Source organism: Narcine bancroftii, chromosome 1, assembly GCF_036971445.1.
Source record: "Narcine bancroftii isolate sNarBan1 chromosome 1, sNarBan1.hap1, whole genome shotgun sequence".
Lineage (NCBI taxonomy): Eukaryota > Metazoa > Chordata > Chondrichthyes > Torpediniformes > Narcinidae > Narcine > Narcine bancroftii.
The window spans coordinates 289052395-289071596 of NC_091469.1; the positions used below are offsets into that span (position 1 = coordinate 289052395).

The following is a 19202-nucleotide window of genomic DNA, read 5'->3' on the forward strand; positions in this document are numbered from 1 at the left end:
GTCCAATCAGAAATCTGATGGCAGAGGGGAAGAAGCTGTATATCTCTTCAGGCTCCTGTACCCCCTTCCTGAGGGTAGTAGAGTGAAGAGGGCTTGGCCTGGGTGGTGGGGGGTCCTTGAGGATAGAGGCTGCTTTCTTGCGATACCTCCTCTTGCAGATGTCCTCGATGGAGTGAAGTCTGATGCACGTGATGACGCTGGCTGAGATCACAACTCTCTGTAACCTCTGCCTATCCTGTACATTGGAACCTCCATACCAGACAGTGTTGCAACCGGTCAGAATGCTCCCCACGGTACACTTGTAGAAATTTGTAAGAGGTTTTGGTTTCCTAACAAATCTCCTCAGTCAAGTAAAGCGTCTGGTGAGTGTTCTTTGTGACTGTATCAACATGGAGGCCCCAGGAATTTGAAGTTCTTGACCCTCTCCACTGCTGACCCCTTGATGACATGTATAATATAAAATAAATATATGTAATTATTTTGGAATAATTTACTTGTTTCATTTATAAAAGGGCTCAATAGTGGTCAAGAATTTCATATTCCTGGGTGTCAACATCTCCGAGGATCTATCCTGGAGCCTCCATGTCGATGCAATCACAAAAAAGGCTCGCCAGTGGCTATATATTGTTCGATGTCTGAGGAGATTTGATATGTCACCGAAGATTCTTGTAAACTTCTACGGATGTACCGTGGAGAGTGTTCTGGCTGGTTGCATCACTGCCTGGTATGGAGGTGCCAACTCTCAGGAGAAGAATAAACTCCAGAGGGTTGTTAACTCTGCCTGCAACATCACTGGTACCAGACTTCACTCCATCAAGGATATCGACATGAAAAAAAGCAGCCTCTATACTCAAAGACCCCCACCACTCAGGCCATGCCCTCTTCACTCTGCTACCTTCGGGGAAAAGGTACAAGAGCCTAAACATGAGAACTCAGCGGCTCAAGGACAGCTTCTTCCCCACTGCCATCAAATTCCTGAATGATCAATGAACCATAGACACTGCCTGACTTTTTGGGCACTATTTTATTTTTATTTATTTTTGGAAGTTGTTTATATAAATGTTTTCTCTGTGATGCTGCCGCAAAACACTGAATGTCATGACTTGTTCATGACCATAAATTCTGATTCTGATTCAGACCCATAATTACAAGTTCATCAATCTCACATTCTGCAGGAAGAAGCTATTTCCCAGCTGGCTGTCCTGATTTTGATGCCCCTGTACCTCCTTCCTGATGCTAGTGGAAGGATCTTGTGGGATGGATGGCAGGGATCGGCACTAATCTTCTGAACCCCATTTCTCCCTGCCAGTGCCAACTGATGAGTTTGCCACAGAGAGACCGATCCAGGATTGCTGTGCGTGCGGGACAGCCAAATACCGGTTAACGTTTTACGGGAATTGGTCTGAGAAAACTCATCCGAGGGATTATCCGAGTAAGACATGAGACTCTCATCAACGAGCTTTTCTCTTCGTCTATTAAATGTCTTTTGAATCACGAGCTTTAATAGACTGTGAAATAGCCTTGAAGACTTGGCTTAAATCAATTTAAAGAGGCTGATGACATTCAAATGAGTCCAGCAGTTCTTTAAGTTGAAAACAAGAGCGGGGGCCTCAACAAAGTAAAATAAAATATGGTAGTAGGTCAAGAACTTTAATAAAAGATTCAGTCAACCTGCCAGGGCAGAGAATAAAAGAATCCAGCAAAATAAATTAATACTTTAGCAAAATATTACAATAAAACTCTGATATACTGTGAGTCGGGTTAGCAGATTTGCCAAATAGAAATACAGGACACCCTGTTCCAATTATTTTTAATTTGTATGTACATATGTGCATTGAGATAAAATAATATTACTACATGGGAAAAACTTGTATCCTAAAAGATATTGGTAACACGGTCATTGGGATAAAATTAACATTTTAATCAGGTTAACTACACAGGCAAGACCCTGGCAGGCCTGACTGTGAGCTGATTATTTAGACATCCTAATGGTTCAATATATAGCTCAATGGGTGCTGATACCAGCACTCCCTGCCTCTGACTTCCTTGGTTTAGTTTCCTGTGCTCAAATGAAAATTGAGAACAGAGGGATCTGGAAATATAGATGCCAAATTCCCTGAAAGTGGTGTCGCAGGTAGATAGGGCTGTAAAGAGAGCTTTTTGGCACATTGGTCTTCATAAGTTTAAGAGTTTGGATGGTATGGTAAAGTTGTACAAGACATTAGTTAAGCCAAATTTGGAGTATTATGTGCAGTTTTAGTCACCTAACTAAGGAAAGATGTCAATAAGATTAAAAGGGTGCAGAGAAGAGTTACTTGGACATTGTCCAGACTTCAGAAGTTGAGTTACAGGGAAAGGTTAAAAGGTTAGGTCTTTACTCCCTGGAGCGTAGAAAAATGAGGGGAGATTTGTTAGAAGTATTTAAAATTATGAGGGGTATAGACAGAGTAAATGTAGACAGGCTTTTTCCACTGAAGGTAGATGAGATACAAACCAGAGGTGAAAGGGGAATTTCTTCACCCAGGGAGTGGTGGGGGTGTGAAACAAGCTGACAGCTAAAGAGGTGAATGTGGGCTCAATTTTAACATTTATGAAGAATTTGGGTGGGTACATGGATGGGAGAGGTATGGAGGGCTATTGGCTGGGTGCAGGTCAGTGGAACTAGGCAGAAAAATAGTTTGGCACAGACTTGAAGGGCTGAAGAGCCTGTTTCTGTGCTGAAATATTCTAAAGTGTCTATCAAGCATATCTCCCTTAAACTCCCCCTCACCTTAAATGTATGTCCTCTAATGTGTGACACTTTTACGCTGGGGAAAAGATTCGGACTGTCCATCCTAACAATGCCTATCATGGTTTTATAAATCTCAATCTGGTCTCCCCTCAGTCTTGACGCTCCAGAGCAAACAACCCCGGTTTGTCCAAGCTCTCCCCACACCTCTAATCCATGCAATGTCCTCCATCACATTTCTGCACTCTGATTCCATGTGCCAACCTTTTGACCAGCCCATCGATATCTTGATGTTACCCACAGCCTTAATCATATCCTGTTGTTTCACCCACAAACCTTAATCGTGACTCCTACACATGACAAACGTCACAGGAGGCACCATTTCCTTCATACTGTTTCCCCCTCAGTAACAGAGAGTAGTTGATAGTGTTACTCAACCTGCTGCAGCCTTGAGTGGAGGATTATGGAGTGACACAGTGGGGAACAGGCCCTTCAGCCCAACACATCCATGCCCACCATTCTGGGCTAGTCCTGTTTGCCTGCGTGCTCTGTAGGATGCCTGAGGCTTAAAGCTGGTGTGCAGATATATTTACTGAGCATGTTATTTAAATGTTCCATAAGGTATTGGAGCAGAAGTGGGCCATTTGACCTGTCAAGTCAGTCTCACCTTGAGCTGATCCATTCTCCCACTCATCCCTACTCCCCCGCCTTCTCCCCATAACCTTTGATACATTGAATATTCAGATACCTATCAATATTTGCCTTAAATACACCCAACGACCTGGCCTCCACAAGCGCTTGTGGGAGCAAATTTCAGATGTTTGCCACTCTCTGCCTGAAGAAATTCCTCTGCATCTCTGTTTTAAACGGCCGCCCTTCAATCCTCTTGCCCTTGACTCCCCTACCATGGCAAACAACCTTGCCACATCTACTTAGTCCAGGCCTTCAACATTCAAAATATTTCTGTGAGTTCCCCCTTATTCTTTAGAACTCCAAGTACAGTCCAAGAGCCATCAAGCGTTCCCCGCAGCCTAATCTTTTCATTTCGGGAATCATTCTTGTAAATCCTCTCCAAACCCCCTCCAATGCCAGTACATTCTTTCTTAAATAAGGAGCCCAAAACTGTCCCCAGTACTCCAAGCGAGGTCTCACCAGTGCTTTATAAAGCCTCAACATCACATCCCTACTCTTCTTTGCTGTCCCTCTAGAAACGAATGGCATCATTGCATGAACCTTCTTCACCTACTCAACCTGGAGGTCAACCTTTAGGGTGTCCTGCTCAAGGTCTCCCAAGTCCTTTTGGACCTTGGAATTTTGACTTTTCTCCCCATCCAAATAATTGTCTGACCTTTTACCGCAATCCGTGACCATGAACATTCAAACACTATTTCATTCCATTCTCCTCTTTCCTCCACGTGCAGAGTTTGCAACGCACTGGTCTGCCATCATTGGAGCGTCCCACTCTAAGTCTTACATACTGTGGGAGTATGGGGGATTTGCCAGCAATGGAGTGAGGCAGGTGGCAGAGTGGGGCTCCCCTGTGAAGATGGAAGAAGAAATCCGTCAGAAGGTAAGTGCGGCCCCAGGTGGTGGTAGGGGGGAGCAGGTCGTGCATTGACTGTGGGACCCTGAGCCTGAAATACTCGAGTCACATCCAGTTGACTAGCTGATTGTGTGAAGGTGGTGGCGTGGTTCCTTCATGATGGAGGTAGGAAATGTAACAGAAGGCTCCTCCGATGTAAGGTGGGAGTGGAGTTAGCTATCAAACTCTCAGATTTGTTTCAATGGTAGGTTTGCTAGTGAAATTAACTGATCGGAGACCTCAAGTAGCGTTTCACAGACTTTATTTCACATGATATCTTGTGTAGGCGGCAGGCTCCATTGCTATCCAACTTCAAATGCTACTTTTACAAGCATGTATATTTATACAGATCCAAACAATCTGTTACAGAAAATAGGATTACATCATGGTATAAACCCATGAGAACTACATTAAGACCTTGATTATATTTTATGTATTAAGATCATAGTTTTGTCTACTAGGAAGGTGAAAGTGTCCATAACCATCGTTAGTAACCTTGACTATGGTTAAAGCTTAACTTCTAAATAATGTCTTGTTGAACAGATGCTGAATTAAAAAAAAGAGGTGGTTGCCAATATCTAATACCAATGTCAAACTGTCATCGTGAACTTCATTCCACAATTTGGTGTTGATTACATTAGCGACAGTGCCCAGCTTCAAAGCATTTCTCTCGCACAAGGTTATATCATAAGGGAGCTGGTGGATGTGCGTCCTCAGTCTTTTGTTTGAGCTGAGAATGGAATACCATTGTGGCCATCCATTGAACCCTGCTTTGGGTCCTGTGAAGACATTGGCAGTGAAGCCCAATCCTCAGGTACCTTAAACAATCAGATGCTGTCTCTCCAAGGGACCGAATTAATAGCACTCTTTAAATAAGCAGACGGTGTGTGTTGAACATTGGGAATGGCACAAGCTGAAGGCTTACCATCCCATCACTGAGAGTTGCAAGTGCAACAATAAAGACCATATTTCATTTCTGTCTTTCTTAATGTAGATTCTTTATGTAGAGCTCATGCAGTCATCACAGTTCGTTGTCGGTGGGAGTGGGTGGGTGGTCGTGTAATTCCTGTTATTTTGGTAACAGTTCTGGCTTGCAACCTTCAACATGTTCTAGAAGTATGGGGCAGGAAAGTCAGCAAACACTGTGACAGTTGTGAAAGCAGGAGGAACTCAGCAGGTCTCGCAGTGTCCACAGGAGCTCACGATGTATAACTGACGTTTCGGGCCTGAGTTCTTCTTCAAGGTATTGGAGAGGGTTCAGAGGAGGTTCACAAGGATGATTGTGGGAATGAAAGGGTTATCACAGGAGGAGCATATGGCAACTCTTGGTCTGTATTTGTTAGAATTTAGGAGAATGGGGAGTATCTCACTGAAACATTTTGAATGTTGAAAGGCGTGGACAGAGTTGATGTGGAAAGGTTGTTTCCTGTGGTGGGAGAGTCTTGGACAACAGGACACAACTTCAGGATTGAAGGACACCCACTTAGAACAGAGATGCGGAGGAATTTCTTTAGCAAGAGGGTGGTAAATCTGTGGAATTTGTTACCACGGGCAGTTGTGGAGGTCAGGTCATTGGGTGTATTTAAGGCAGAGATTGATGGGTCCTTGATTAGCCAGAGCATCAAAGGTTATGGGGAGAAAGTCAGGCAGTAGGGCTGAATGGGAGAATGTATCAGCTCATGATTAGATGGTGGCGCAGTCTCGATGGTCTGAATGGCCTATTTCTGCTCCTATGTCTTGCGTCTTTGGGGAAGAGGATATTTTATGATGAAGAGAATCATCGCACTCAGCCCCACTCCCTTGAAGAAGCCTGAAACATCAGTTATATATCTTGATGCCAGGAAGTATGGAGTGGAGATCAGAAAACCCAGTTGGCAAGATCGTATTTCCTGGTGTTATTTGTCTTCATGCCAACCACGGAAGATGCAACATCTCGCAAACCATGCTAACATGTTTGCTTCGTGACTTTGCACGTCATTCCCCATACTGATTCAATTTGATCGTAGCAAGGTTACAATTTCCATGATAACAGCAGACTAATAGCATTAACCTGGCAGTCATCATTTACAACTTCTGAAAAATCAAAACTTTCAGCCTAACTTTTCTCAAGTTACTGAACAAATATTCCCAAGAAAGTCTCATTGCTGATGCAACAGGAATAAAGATGGGGAGGTTGAATTCGCTCAGAGGCTCTGGGACAAACAAACAAAATTAACGTTTCGGTTCACTGAATTTTCAAACCTGCACAGATTTGGGATTTGGGTCAACGGCTGTTTTAGTAATAGGAAATAAACTGCTTGGAGAGGTCCTGGAAGCAGATTCACTGCACAATTGCTGAAAAGGTTTGACTAAATATTTGAAGGACTACATTTTGAAGAGGACTTGTATGACAGGGAGGGGGTTTAATGGGAATTGGAGGTCAATATTGATGGTGTCTGCTTGGACATTGGTGAGACAGAGTATAAGGTGTTGCTGGCTGAAGGGGTACCATGTATCGGAACTGCGATGCCAGAGAGGTTCCTAATGGCATCAGAGGTTCGGATCTGGAGCTCAGATTTGGATTGGACTCTGTGTGACTGTGGGAGTTGCTGGAGGAGAATCCATGGACTCTCGGTGACTCGGGGTGGGGGGGGGGGTGGAGGTGGGGGGGGATCCTCTCTTTTGTTTCTCTTTCTCTGGCTGTAAGCAGCGCTTCAGGCAATTTCTGCTGATGGCAAATCTGTTGGCCTTACTGCAGATGAAAGCAATTTCATGTAATATGACACTTTTTATTACTTGACAATAAATTGAATCTTGAATCTTGTTCCTCAGATTTATGAGTGGTATTTAATCAGGTGTCTGCCCACTCCCAAATCCATGAACCTTCCAGCTCTTACCTTACCCCTCTCTCTCCCTCTAGTTCCCCAGTTTGTTTATCACACCATCTTCTATCTTCTTAGCCCTCTGTTCTTTCCCCATCACCTCACTGCTTCCACCCTCCCACCTATTAATGCACTCCTCTCCTTTCCCCCTTTTAAGGATCTGCCTGGTCTCCTGGCCAAGTGCTTAGGCCCAAAGCATCCTTTCTCTCCTGTGGATACTGCGTGACCTGCTGAAGTTCTCCAGCACTTTTGTGAACCGGACGTCGTGGTTGAGACAGGGACTATTGTAAAATTTAAGAAGCAGTTGAACATGGATAGGATGGGTTGAGAGGGACGTGGGCCAGATGGGAATGACGTCAATGGTCAGCGTGGGAAAGTTGGGCCAAAGGGCCTATTTCCATGCTGTGTGATTCTATAACCAAATATTTTTACAGTGGGGTTTCATATTACTGAGTCTCATAGCACTGACAAAGGCTGTGAGTCTCACAGCACTGACAAAGGCTGTTCAACCCATTGGGTCACTGCTATCTTATCAATGGCAAACTTCTATTTACCCATCGCCCTGCAGAGATTTCTCCTTTTGCACTCTTTCAAACCATAACTTTAAATTTGTTATTAATGATTTTTAAGTATTTTGCTTTGAGGAAATTTGCCATTTCAATCATACTTATTAGATTGCTTTCCAGAAATGTATTAAATATAATTTGAATTAATGTTGTCATTAATGAACTACTCAATATAAATTCTAATTGCTTTATTAAACTTTGCTTGTCTAAATGACTTATTTTACCAGCATTTCTTCTAAAGCAGGGAAGATGTTTCATGTAGTTCCACTTCAATGGAATAAACAAACCTTTCTCACTATTATTGTTTTTAACAATTTGTTTTTGTGAATTTTCAGTCAGTGGGTCTGAGAGAGAAGGCTGCAGTTATTGTCTCTTGACAAAAGTGGGAATACTTAGTTGTCCCAAGTCAGATTCACTTTACTTTCTTTCATTTTCCTCACTCATCAAAAGAGAAATGGCAGTGCTGCTGGAGCTGTTGCAGCAGATGCGGACCCAGGGAGAGTGGGGAGCGGAGACACAGCGCTGCTCCGCAGGGTCCTACCACCCAGTTCAACTGCTAACAGCTCTGTGCAGGCTTTAAACGGCCTGTTAAAGGAGATGACAGTGGTTTATTTTAAAATCCTGCAACTGTGGGGCTGGCCCTATGTTTGGCAGTGGCCTTGATGGGTCGCAGAGGACTGACACAGGGCGCCGGAAAAAGGGGAGCCTACCCCCTGTTAGTGATGGAGAAGCAAAGAAGATGATGTGCTGGCGTTCGACATTGCCCAAAGGAGGTTCGTGTGAATGATCCCGGGAATGAGAGGGTTAATGTTCGAGGAGCATTTAATGACTCTGGCCCTGTACTCACTGGAGTTTAGAAGGATGAAAGGGGGTGGGGGGGATCTTACTGAAAGCTACCGAATATTGATAGAGTGGACATGGAGAAGATGTTCCCAGCAATGGGAGATTTCAGGACCAGAGGCCACAGCCTTAGAATAAAAGGATGGCCCTTTAGAACAGAGATGAGGAGGAATTTCTTCACCTAGAGTGGGGTGGATTTGTGGAATTTGTTGTCTCAACAACTGTGGAGGCCAAGCCCTTGGGTAGATTTAAAGCAGAGATTGATAGGTTCTTGATTAGTAAGGATGTGAAAGGTTATAAAAAGGAGGAAAGAGAGAAAAAATACATCAGCCATGATTTGAATGGTGGAGTAGACTTGATGGGCCGAATGGCCAAAATCTGCTCTTGTGTTTTATGATCTCCTGGACCTCTAGAATTTAAGTGACCGGTGAACACAGATCCGGAGTTCCCTTTGCAATCAGAAAGTGGCCATCAATGAAGCAACGAATAATATTGGAAAGAACACCGTGTTAAAACTTAAATAACTTAATTGGTGCACCTTCAGGCTTCCACGGTCATGTTCCTTCGTGTGGAATAACTGAGGAGGGAAACCGTGGAAGAACCTGCCCTTTCCTGATCTCCGTCCTTCCAGCCCCTTCGCATGCAAGTGGTCATGGTGTGAGACCATGCACGCTCCTGTTCCATCGTCTCTCTGTGACTCAGCACTCTTTTTTTTTTCTTTGGCTTGGCTTCACGGACGAAGATTTATGGAGGGGTAAACGTCCATGTCAGCTGCAGGCTCGTTTGTGGCTGACAAGTCTGATGCGGGACAGGCAGACACGGTTGCAGCAGTTGCAGGGGAAAATTTGTTAGTTGGGGTTGGGTGTTGGGTTTTTCCTCCTTTGTCTTTTGTCAGTGAGGTGGGCTCTGCGGTCTTCTTCAAAGGAGGTTGCTGCCTGCCGAACTGTGAGGCACCAAGATGCACGGTTAGAGGCGATATCAATGTGGCAGGCACCAAGAGATTTCTTTAGGCAGTCCTTATACCTCTTCTTTGGTGCACCTCTGACACGATGGCCAGTGGAGAGCTCGCCATATAACACGATCTTGGGATGGCAATGGTCCTCCATTCTGGAGACGTGACCCACCCAGCGCAGTTGGATCTTCAACAGCTTGGATTCGATGCTGTTGGCCTCTGCCATCTTGAGTACTTCGATGTTAGGGATGAAGTCGCTCCAATGAATGTTGAGATGGAGCGGAGGCAACGCTGGTGGAAGCGTTCTAGGAGCCGTAGGTGATGCCGGTAGAGGACCCATGATTCGGAGCCTAACAGGAGTGTGGGTATGATAACGGCTCTGAATATGCTAATCTTTGTGAGGTTTTTCAGTTGGCTGTTTTTCCAGGCTCTTTTGTGTAGTCTTCCAAAGGCACTATTTGCCTTGGCGAGTCTGTTGTCTATCTCGTTGTCGATCCTTGCATCTGATGAAATGGTGCAGCCGAGATAGGTAAACTGGTTGACCGTTTTGAGTTTTGTGTGCCCGATGGAGATGTGGGGGGGCTGGTAGTCATGGTGGGGAGCTGGCTGATGGAGGACCTCAGTTTTCTTCAGGCTGACTTCCAGGCCAAACATTTTGGCAGTTTCCTCAAAACAGGAGTCAAGCGCTGAAGAGCTGGCTCTGAATGGGCAACTAAAGCGGCATTGTCTGCAAAGAGTAGTTCACAGACAAGTTTCTCTTGTGTCTTGGTGTGAGCTTGCAGGTGCCTCAGATTGAAGAGACTGCCATCCGTGCGGTACCAGATGTAAACAGCGTCTTCATTGTTGAGGTCTTTCATGGCTTGGTTCAGCATCATGCTGAAGAAGATTGAAAAGAGGGTTGGTGCGAGAACGCAGCCTTGCTTCACGCCATTGTTAATGGAGAAGGGTAGTGTCGCCGAGAATGTTCTCCCAGAATCACAGTGCGGCTTTCGCGCAAACAGAGGAACTACTGACATGGTCTTTGCCCTCAGACAGCTCCAAGAAAAGTGCGAGAACAAAACAAAGGACTCTACATCACCTTTGTTGACCTCACCAAAGCCTTCGACACCATGAGCAGGAAAGGGCTTTGGCAAATACTAGAGTGCTTCGGATGCCCCCCAAAGTTCCTCAACATGGACTCAGCACTACCTTATGGCAAATGCCATGGTCGCCAATGGGATGTCCACACCCTCAAAGATGCCATGGTCGCCAATGGAATATCCACACCCTCACAGATGCCATGGTCGCCAATGGAATATCCACACCCTCACAGATGCCATGGTCGCCAATGGGATATCCACACCCTCACAGATGCCATGGTCGCCAATAGGATATCCACACCCTCACAGATGCCATGGTCGCCAATGGGATATCCACACCCTCACAGATGCTATGGTCGCCAATGGGATATCCACACCCTCACAGATGAACAGCCTTTGCCCCTCGGGTGATAAAAGCATAATGCAATCTGCTCCTAGAACTCGTCTAAGAACCCATCAAGATAGAGTGTGGCTGTATTGAATTCTGCTCCACAGTCACTGTGGATACAATTGAAAAATCCATTAACCCAATTCACTTACAATGAAATAACACTCTTCATATCATGAAATTACTGTCTCCTTGTACTGAATGTGCAACTCCGACATTTACCCAGTGATGGAATTCATTAATACTTACCTTAGCTGAATAGAACTGATCTTTCTTGGACCTAGAAACTTTTTCTTTATAAAGGGATCTCTCCCCCCGCCTTAAAAAAACCCTTTCACTTTGAGTTTGCTCATTGTGAGTATAATTAAATGGTCAGTTTGATTGTTCCTTGCATTCAGAGGTTAAGGGGTTGATTTAATTGATGCTTTTAACAAGATAATAATGGAACAGCACAACATATTCCCACTGGACAGCATCAAACCCAGAAGTAATTTTCTAGGTTTTGGTAGCCTCTAACTGCATGGTTTCCAGCTCTTCTTCATACCGGTCTCTATAATTTCAAGATTCCTTTACTATCACATATCGAGCTTGTAATATTACACAAATTTGCCTTCTGCCTGCCGTAAGATTGCCATTTTAGTGCGGTGGAAAGTGTGCTGACTGGCTGCATCACGGTCTGGTTTGGGGATGCCAATACCCCTGACCGTAAAGCCCTGCTAAAGGTAGTGGACACAGCCCTGGACATCGCAGGCAAATCATTCCCCACCCTCGAGAACATCTACAGGGAATGCTGCCGATGGAGAGCAGCAGCAATCATCAAGGATCCGTCCCACCCAGCACACGCTCTGTAAAGAGGTATCAGTGCCACAAGTCTCGCACCACCATGTTCAGGAACAACTGCTACACCATCACCATCAGACTCCTCAACAACAAACTCAATCAGGGACTCATTTAAGGACTCTTCCTTGTGCAATTTATTTTTTTTTCCTCTCTGTACTGCACAGTTTGTTTACATTTCTAAATTTATTTACATGTGTACATTGAAAACAGATTTTTGCTCTACCAATAGGTGGTAATTCTGCCTGGCCCACAGGAAAATGAATCTCAGGGTTGTATGAGAGGTTTTGTTTGTACACTCTGATAATAAATCTGAAATGGAAGAACCTTCTGAGTCACTGAGTGTCTGTGGATTCACCTCCAGCTCTCCCAAAGATTATACAGCTGCTCAGACTCCTGTTTGACCCACCGGCAACTCGGGCTCCAGATCCAAACTTCCGACACGATCGGGAAGTCTTCAGAGCCTGAGACTCTTCGGGAGCCCTTCTTGCCCTCAGCACCCTCTCGAATCCCAGCTTCGATACCTGGTTCCCATGAGCTGGTCTCTAGCAGCCCGCAGCTAACCCGACCCCATCATCAGTCCCTCTGCTTGTAAAAGACAGGGGTTGTAAAGTGAGATTAAGAGTTTTTCATGTTGGAAAAAAGATGATGGGGAAATGAGAAAGAGCCAGTCTACAGCAGTTTTAATTTAATTCAGAGATACAACGTGGTAACAGGCCATTCAGACTCACAAAGCCGTGCTGCCCAAATACCCCCATGTGACCAATTGACCTGCTAACCTATGTCTTTGGAATGTGGGAGGAAACTCACAAAGACACGGGGAGAATGTACAAACTCCTGACAGATTTGAACCAGGTTCGCGACGCTAACCCTGTTACCTAAGTGCATAGATGCTTATGGTCTTTTTCCAACGGGAGGTGAGTCTAAAACTATAGATCTATGGTGATGGGAGGGCACAGGTGGGGGGAGGGGGGGAAGAAGAAAAAGGAGCTGAAAAGTGAAAGGGGGAGGGAGGGTTGGGATGAGGGAAAGAGAGAGACACTGGGGAAGGAGATAACGGACAACAGAAGTTGATATTGATACTGTCTGGTTGGAGACTGCCGAAATGGAATATAAGATGTTGTTCCTCTGAACAAAGTGAGTGGTAGTTCACAAGGGCATGGACAGATGTGTCAGTGTGGGAATGGGGCTTGGAATTGAAGTGGTTGGCCACTGGGAGGTCCTTGCTGTTGCAGCCGACAGAGCAAGGGTGCTCAACAAAGCGATCTCCCAGACAGCATACCGCCCATTGCAGAGATACCAAGGGCACAGGTTTCAGGTGAGAAGATATTTTTTTCACCACCCAGAGTGGGGTTGCAACCTGGAACACACGGCTTGACGTATTGTTGACAAACATTTCAGATGCCTAAGCAAGAGCACTTGAAGCACCAAAGCATGGTTGGAAAGTGACTGTGCTGGGAATTGAGATTACAATTGGTAGGACCTGATGATTAGCAGGGATAAAGGGCCTGTGCTTTTTTTTTTTACTGGGGTGGAAAGCTTTTGGTTTCTTTGCCCCTGACTTTTATGGTCTCATGGAAATATAGATAAGTTTCTCAAAGATGTATTCATAGATGGCAAAGCTATTGTGGAGAGCAACATTTCATTACTGCAACTTATAGATATTTTGATGCCATCTTTGCATTGAGCTGGTCTGGGGAATGTTTGTGCCCCATTGTTCTTCATCAGGCTTCAGTGCAAGTTCATCTAATGACCATTATGAAATGGGCGTGCGTGACCTGTTCTGCATGTGGTTGAATATACTGAGTGTTTAAATAGCTCATTTCACTTGTCATAAGACACATTAGGAGAGTCCCATCCAATAAAAGTGGAATCCCATAAGGAAATATTAATGCTCTTTAAATGAGATTTTAACTTTGGAGAGAGAATTAAAAAGAGGATTTAGGAGGGAAATCCTTGGCCATCAGGAATCAGATGAAAATCTATCCCAACAAGCAGATCAGAACAGAACATTGCCCACTGGGATCGGCAAGATTATTTCTTGTCTTCCTATTAAGTAAACCTAGACTTTATTCTTACACTTGGATCGGACCTTGAGATAATGACTGAAAGGCAAGAATACAAGTTTTATTTCTGCGCTCCATCCACCACAACAGCAAGGACATCCCAGCAGCCAACCACTTCATTCTCACACTGACATGTCTGCCCATGGCCACCTGTGCGGCCAAATTGAGGCCATTTGCAAATTGGAGGAACAACTCCTTCTATTCTGTCTTGGCAGTCTCCAACCAGATGGCATCAATTTTGACCTCTGATTTCAGTTAACTCCCTCTGTTTCTCTTTCCCTACCCTACTGTCTCCTTTCCTTCAACTCTCCATTCCTTTCCCTTTGCTTCTCCTAACAGAGCTCTCCTTTGCCCTCTCCCTAACACTTTCCAGCTTCTCCCCACCCACATGCATCCAGTAGTCCCTTGTACCTGTTCGTCTGTGCTCTTCCCCTTCCTCGCCCCCCCCCCATTCCCCACCTTTTTATCAGACATCTACCTGATTTTCAGCGCTTCTAAAGAAGGACTCAGGCCTCAGAAGTCGACTGCCTTTTACTTCCTATGGATATCGCGTAACCTGTTGAGTTTCTCCAGCACTTGTGTACTGCACCGTTTAATGAAGTTGATTCGACTCTCCTGGCACCATCAGTTTGCTGGCTTGCTATTTAGCTGAGGGGGACAAGGAACAAATTTCTAGTTTAGGGGATTGAATTCCTTTGTCTGATTTTGTTTGCAATGGTGATGTCAGCTGACTTCAGTTGATAATCTCACTGGTTTATCAACCATCCAGGCCAAGCCATTTTCTCACTGCTACCATCGGGAAGGGGGATACAGGAACCTGAAGACAAACACCCTGTAAAGGTTAAAATCTTGTGTTTTTGATTCTTAGTTAATTTTGTACTTGCGTCTTTAAGAAAGACTGTTGTTTGTAGTGTTACCATAGTGACTAGGACTTCATATGTCATAATGTCTGGGCAGACTAAGTGCCGCATCTCATTCTTTGGCGAACCATAAGCACAAGATAATTTTCTTTGAATTCGTCCTATTTATTCTTGTATATCTCTTTGAAGTTAAATATTGTTATATTTTTAAATCCAGCAAGTGCTTTGTTTATTCATCATTATGAAAGTCTCAGTGCGAATTTACACAAAATGTTTATCCTTTTTATCAATGAATTAAAGCTGCAACTACAAAGTTTGGTTTAATGGATTAATAAGATAGTAATTGGAATATCATAGCCCACGTTTCCTTGAAGGTGACACATTTTGAAATTAGGATATCTTAGAACCTGGAAAGTGTCGTCTATATACACCCAACGGTCCAAAAACAGTTTCTTCCCCTCCACCATCAAATTCCTGAACAGACAATGAACTGGAGACACCACCTCACTTTCTCTTTGTTTTTTTTTTAATTTACGAAATTGTAATTCATAGTAATTTTGCCCCTTATTTTGCACAAAGAAGCAAATTTCACGACAACAAACCTGATTCTGAAACAACGGCCAGATTCGAGGACTCAAATGCCAAACATTATGGTTTCTGGCCATTGAGCACCACGGTTAGTGTAGTGGACAGCGCAACACTGTTACAGCGCCAGCAACTGGAACTGGGGTTCGAATCGGGCACTGTCTTGTAAGGAGTTTGTGCATTCTGCATGGGGTTCCTCTGGGTACTCCGGTTTCCCCCCACCCTTCAAAACTTACCTGGTTATCAGTCAATTGGGTGTAACTTGACGGCGCGGGCTCATGGATCTAGAGACCCTGTTAACGTGCGGTAAGTCTAAATATAAAAACATTAACTATGGATTATGTGAGAAAGGATCATCATTGTCAAGTTGTTTCTGTGCATGTTCAGGAGTGCGCTGAGGAGTAGGGAAAAAAAACCCTTCAAACTCTTCCTCCCTTTTGAAATAATCACCACCTTTCACCCAACAGTAATACCTTGGGTCTCCAAATGTCAAACTGTACTTCCATTTCATTCGAGGTTTGTGGGTTTCACAGGCTGAGCCAGCATTAAATTGCCCCTGTGAGTAGGGAGCTGCCTCCTGGAACCAGTGAAATTTTGTGGTAATTTAACATTGCCCTTGGTGAATCTTGCACACCTTTGGCTGCAGAACGAAAAATTGAGGCGCATCAGTACCCTGTATACGACAACAAGGTCTCATTACTTTTGTTTCTGATACCTCTACTTCGGAGGAACTTGACAACTTAAGTGCTGGCTGCAGAAAGAGAAGGTCGTTAATGTTTCAGAATTTATGGTCATAAATATATCACAAAATTTGTTGTTTTGCCACATTTCAACTCTGTGGTTCCTTGTCCGTTTAGGAATCTGATGGCGGAAGGGAAGAAGCTGTTTTTGTGCTGTTGGCTGTTCATCTTCAGATTCCTGTACCTCCTTCCTGATGGTAGCAGAGTGAAGAGGGCATGGCCTGGGTAGTGGGGGTCCTTGAGATAGAGGTTGCTTTTTTAAGACACCGGCTCTTGTAGATGTCCTCAATGGGGTGAAGTCTGGTGCAGCTCTCATGAGCTTTTTCCTGTCCTGTGCATTTGTACCTCCATACCAGACAGTGATGCAACCAGACAGAAAGCTCTCCACTATGATACTCAATTGTATTTTTCAGTTTTGTATTGTAAACTCAACAGTCAGGTGCTGCACATGGATACTGAGGACCATCGATGATCTAATTGACTTGCAGATGTAAGCATTCATTAGACTTACTCCAGATCATAATTCTTATATTCTGTGTCGAGTCCTTTGTACATTATAATCTGTTAGTCTCAGCAACTGCATATTAATGGAAACAAGAATCCAGCATTTAGACATGGTCCACATCGAACTTTCCTTATCAAAGTTGGGAAACAAGGCAATCTTATGTTTGTGTATGTGTGCATGTGTTTGCATGCGCACAGATTTACGTTCCCATCACATCTTAATAATCTCAAGAGATGGAGCGGTTAGTATAGAATTTAGTGCAACGCCGATACATCGCCAGCGACCCCGGTTTCTGGAAAATCTCTCCCCCATCACCTTGAACCTATATCCTCTGGTTACCAATCATCAATCAAGATGCTATTACAGTGTCAGAGACCCAGGCTTAAAGCTGGCACTGTCTGCAAGGTGTTTGCACACTCTCCCCATGACCTACGAGGGTTTTCTCCCACAGATGTAGGTTAATTGGTCACATGGGTACATTTAGGTTGCATGAGATTGTGGGCCGGAAGGGCCTATACTGTAAATTAACATCCTCCAAGATGCTTCACAACTAGCCTCTGATGTGTCACTGCTGTTGTAGTACAGCGACTGTGGAGCTTCATTCTTGCACAGCAAGGTCCCAAGCATAAGCGAAGATAAATTTGTGGAGGGTCGTTGCTTGAGGGTTAAGTATTGGCCAGGATGTGGGGAGAAAAGGTCTCTTGGCATAATGCCTTTGGGGGGTTGAAGTAATTGTTCGGCCAACTGGAAGAGGTGATGGGGCCTCAGTTTGTCACCTCATCCAATAAATGCTGAATCCATCAGCGATCCGCTTCCTGAGGGCTGTCGTTCCCATGATGGTCAGTGGCCCCCTCAGTGACGAGATATGGGTGTGTAAATGACTTCCAAATGTAAGAATAGACTTCTCCTTCTGGTTGGGGGAACCATCTCTGACTCATACAACAAACCATTTGTTTGTTTTATCTTAATGGACAAACAGATGTTCCAACTTTAAGAAGCCAAACATCTGCTCTTGCTTTGTGAATGTCAGAAGGCAAGCTGTAAATAGATGTTGAGTTTGTACTTTGAAAAATTAATCTGTCTTGCTTGAGCCTTTCTCTTTTCTGTGCCTTCATGGAATCTAATCTAACAAAATGCCTGCAATTTATTTGCTTTTACACTTTGGTGACTGAGATTAATTTGGCCAGGAGGCCAAGTGACTGACAAATTGATCTCCAGCTTGCTTAGGAACTAAAGCAAAGTATTTCCTCGCCCATCTCACAGAGGTAAAAGTCACCCATCTCGTACAGTCCATGGCTGCCACGTAATGACCCGCTGGTTCAAAGTACAATTCGACGTCACTGTGGTATCAAGAGGTTTAGGAATGTGAAAGCTTAAAGGCACTTTCTTACCCACAGTCATCAGGCTCAGGCTCCTGAATGGACCCCAAAAGGGTGCTGCCCTTTCTTGGTGCTAGGGTGGTATCGTTAGCATAGAGGTTAGCATGACATTGTAACTGTGTCAGCGATGCAGGTTCCAATCCATTGCTGACTGTAAGGAGTTTGCACGTTCACCCAGTGTCTACGTGGGTTTCCTCCGTGTGTCCTGATTACCTTCCACCGTCCAAAACACACAAGGGTTGCAGGTCAATTGCATGTGATTGGGCGGCATGGGTTTAAATGGCTGGAACTGGCTTCTACTGTGTGGTAAATAAAATCAAATAACATACAATTGTAATCCTACATTCTGTAAACTTCTCTTTATACGGCTGTATGAATGTTAGAGATGTTCTGTTTGCAAAAAAATCCTCACAGAATGAGGGATATTGTGACAAATAAACTTTACATCAGGGAAATGGGCCATTGGGCCCATCTTGTCTATGGAAACTAGTCCCATTTGCTTGCCTTTGACCCATGGATACAAAGTACAGCTATGCCCCTCAGCTCTCTGGCCAAGGCAGAGGACCTATCCCTTGTGTCTCGTGAAAGACAACATCTCCCATTTCCAAGCTCCAATTGATCTTGCCCTCTCCATTGTATGATGTTCTCTGCAATATTCTTGTTCACTTGCCAAGAGTCTCGCAACCTAGTTGTTGCCATGATGGGACAATTGTTTTATTTTGTACCCATTTCACAAGCAGTCTGGTTCTGATCCAAACTCCTGCAAGCACTAAGTAAACTGGCTCTTAAATGGGACTCTGCACTTTTCTTTTGGTTCTTCCTGAATCATTGCAGCCACTAAAGTTCTTTTGAAACTTTTGCATGCATAATTGGAACCATTTTACAGTTTACACTGGGTGAGGTCCCACAACCAGCATCGCGACACTGACATAGGTTAAATGTTCCTATGGCAGTGATTTGGGGGAGGTGGGGTTGAGAGGGAAGAGGGATGCTTTATTTCTGCCCCAGGGAATTCTCACCCTCTGTACAGACAGTGCAGAGGACAGTTCGGTTAGTACAACATTATTCTGGCACCAGCCACCCAGATTCTAATCCAGCCTCACTTGTAAAGAGTCTGTATGTTCTCCTAGTGTCTGGGGGTTTCCTCCGGGTGTTCCAGTTTCCTCCCATGTTCCAAAGAGGTGAAGGGTTGGCAGGTTAATGGGTCACACGGACATATTTGAGCAGCCCAGAC

At 44.5% G+C, this 19202-nt stretch overlaps 1 protein-coding gene across 1 annotated transcript in view; it reads left to right on the forward strand.

Annotated features, from left to right (window-relative positions):
* Nucleotides 1-19202, forward strand: part of LOC138745759 (spondin-1-like) — a 197654-nt gene that overhangs the window by 19712 nt on the left and 158740 nt on the right. Inside the window, exons 5-6 of the mRNA XM_069903048.1 lie at nucleotides 1310-1432; nucleotides 4150-4298. Coding sequence (XP_069759149.1) covers nucleotides 1310-1432; nucleotides 4150-4298 — 272 coding nt within the window. The remainder of the gene's footprint in view (nucleotides 1-1309; nucleotides 1433-4149; nucleotides 4299-19202) is intronic.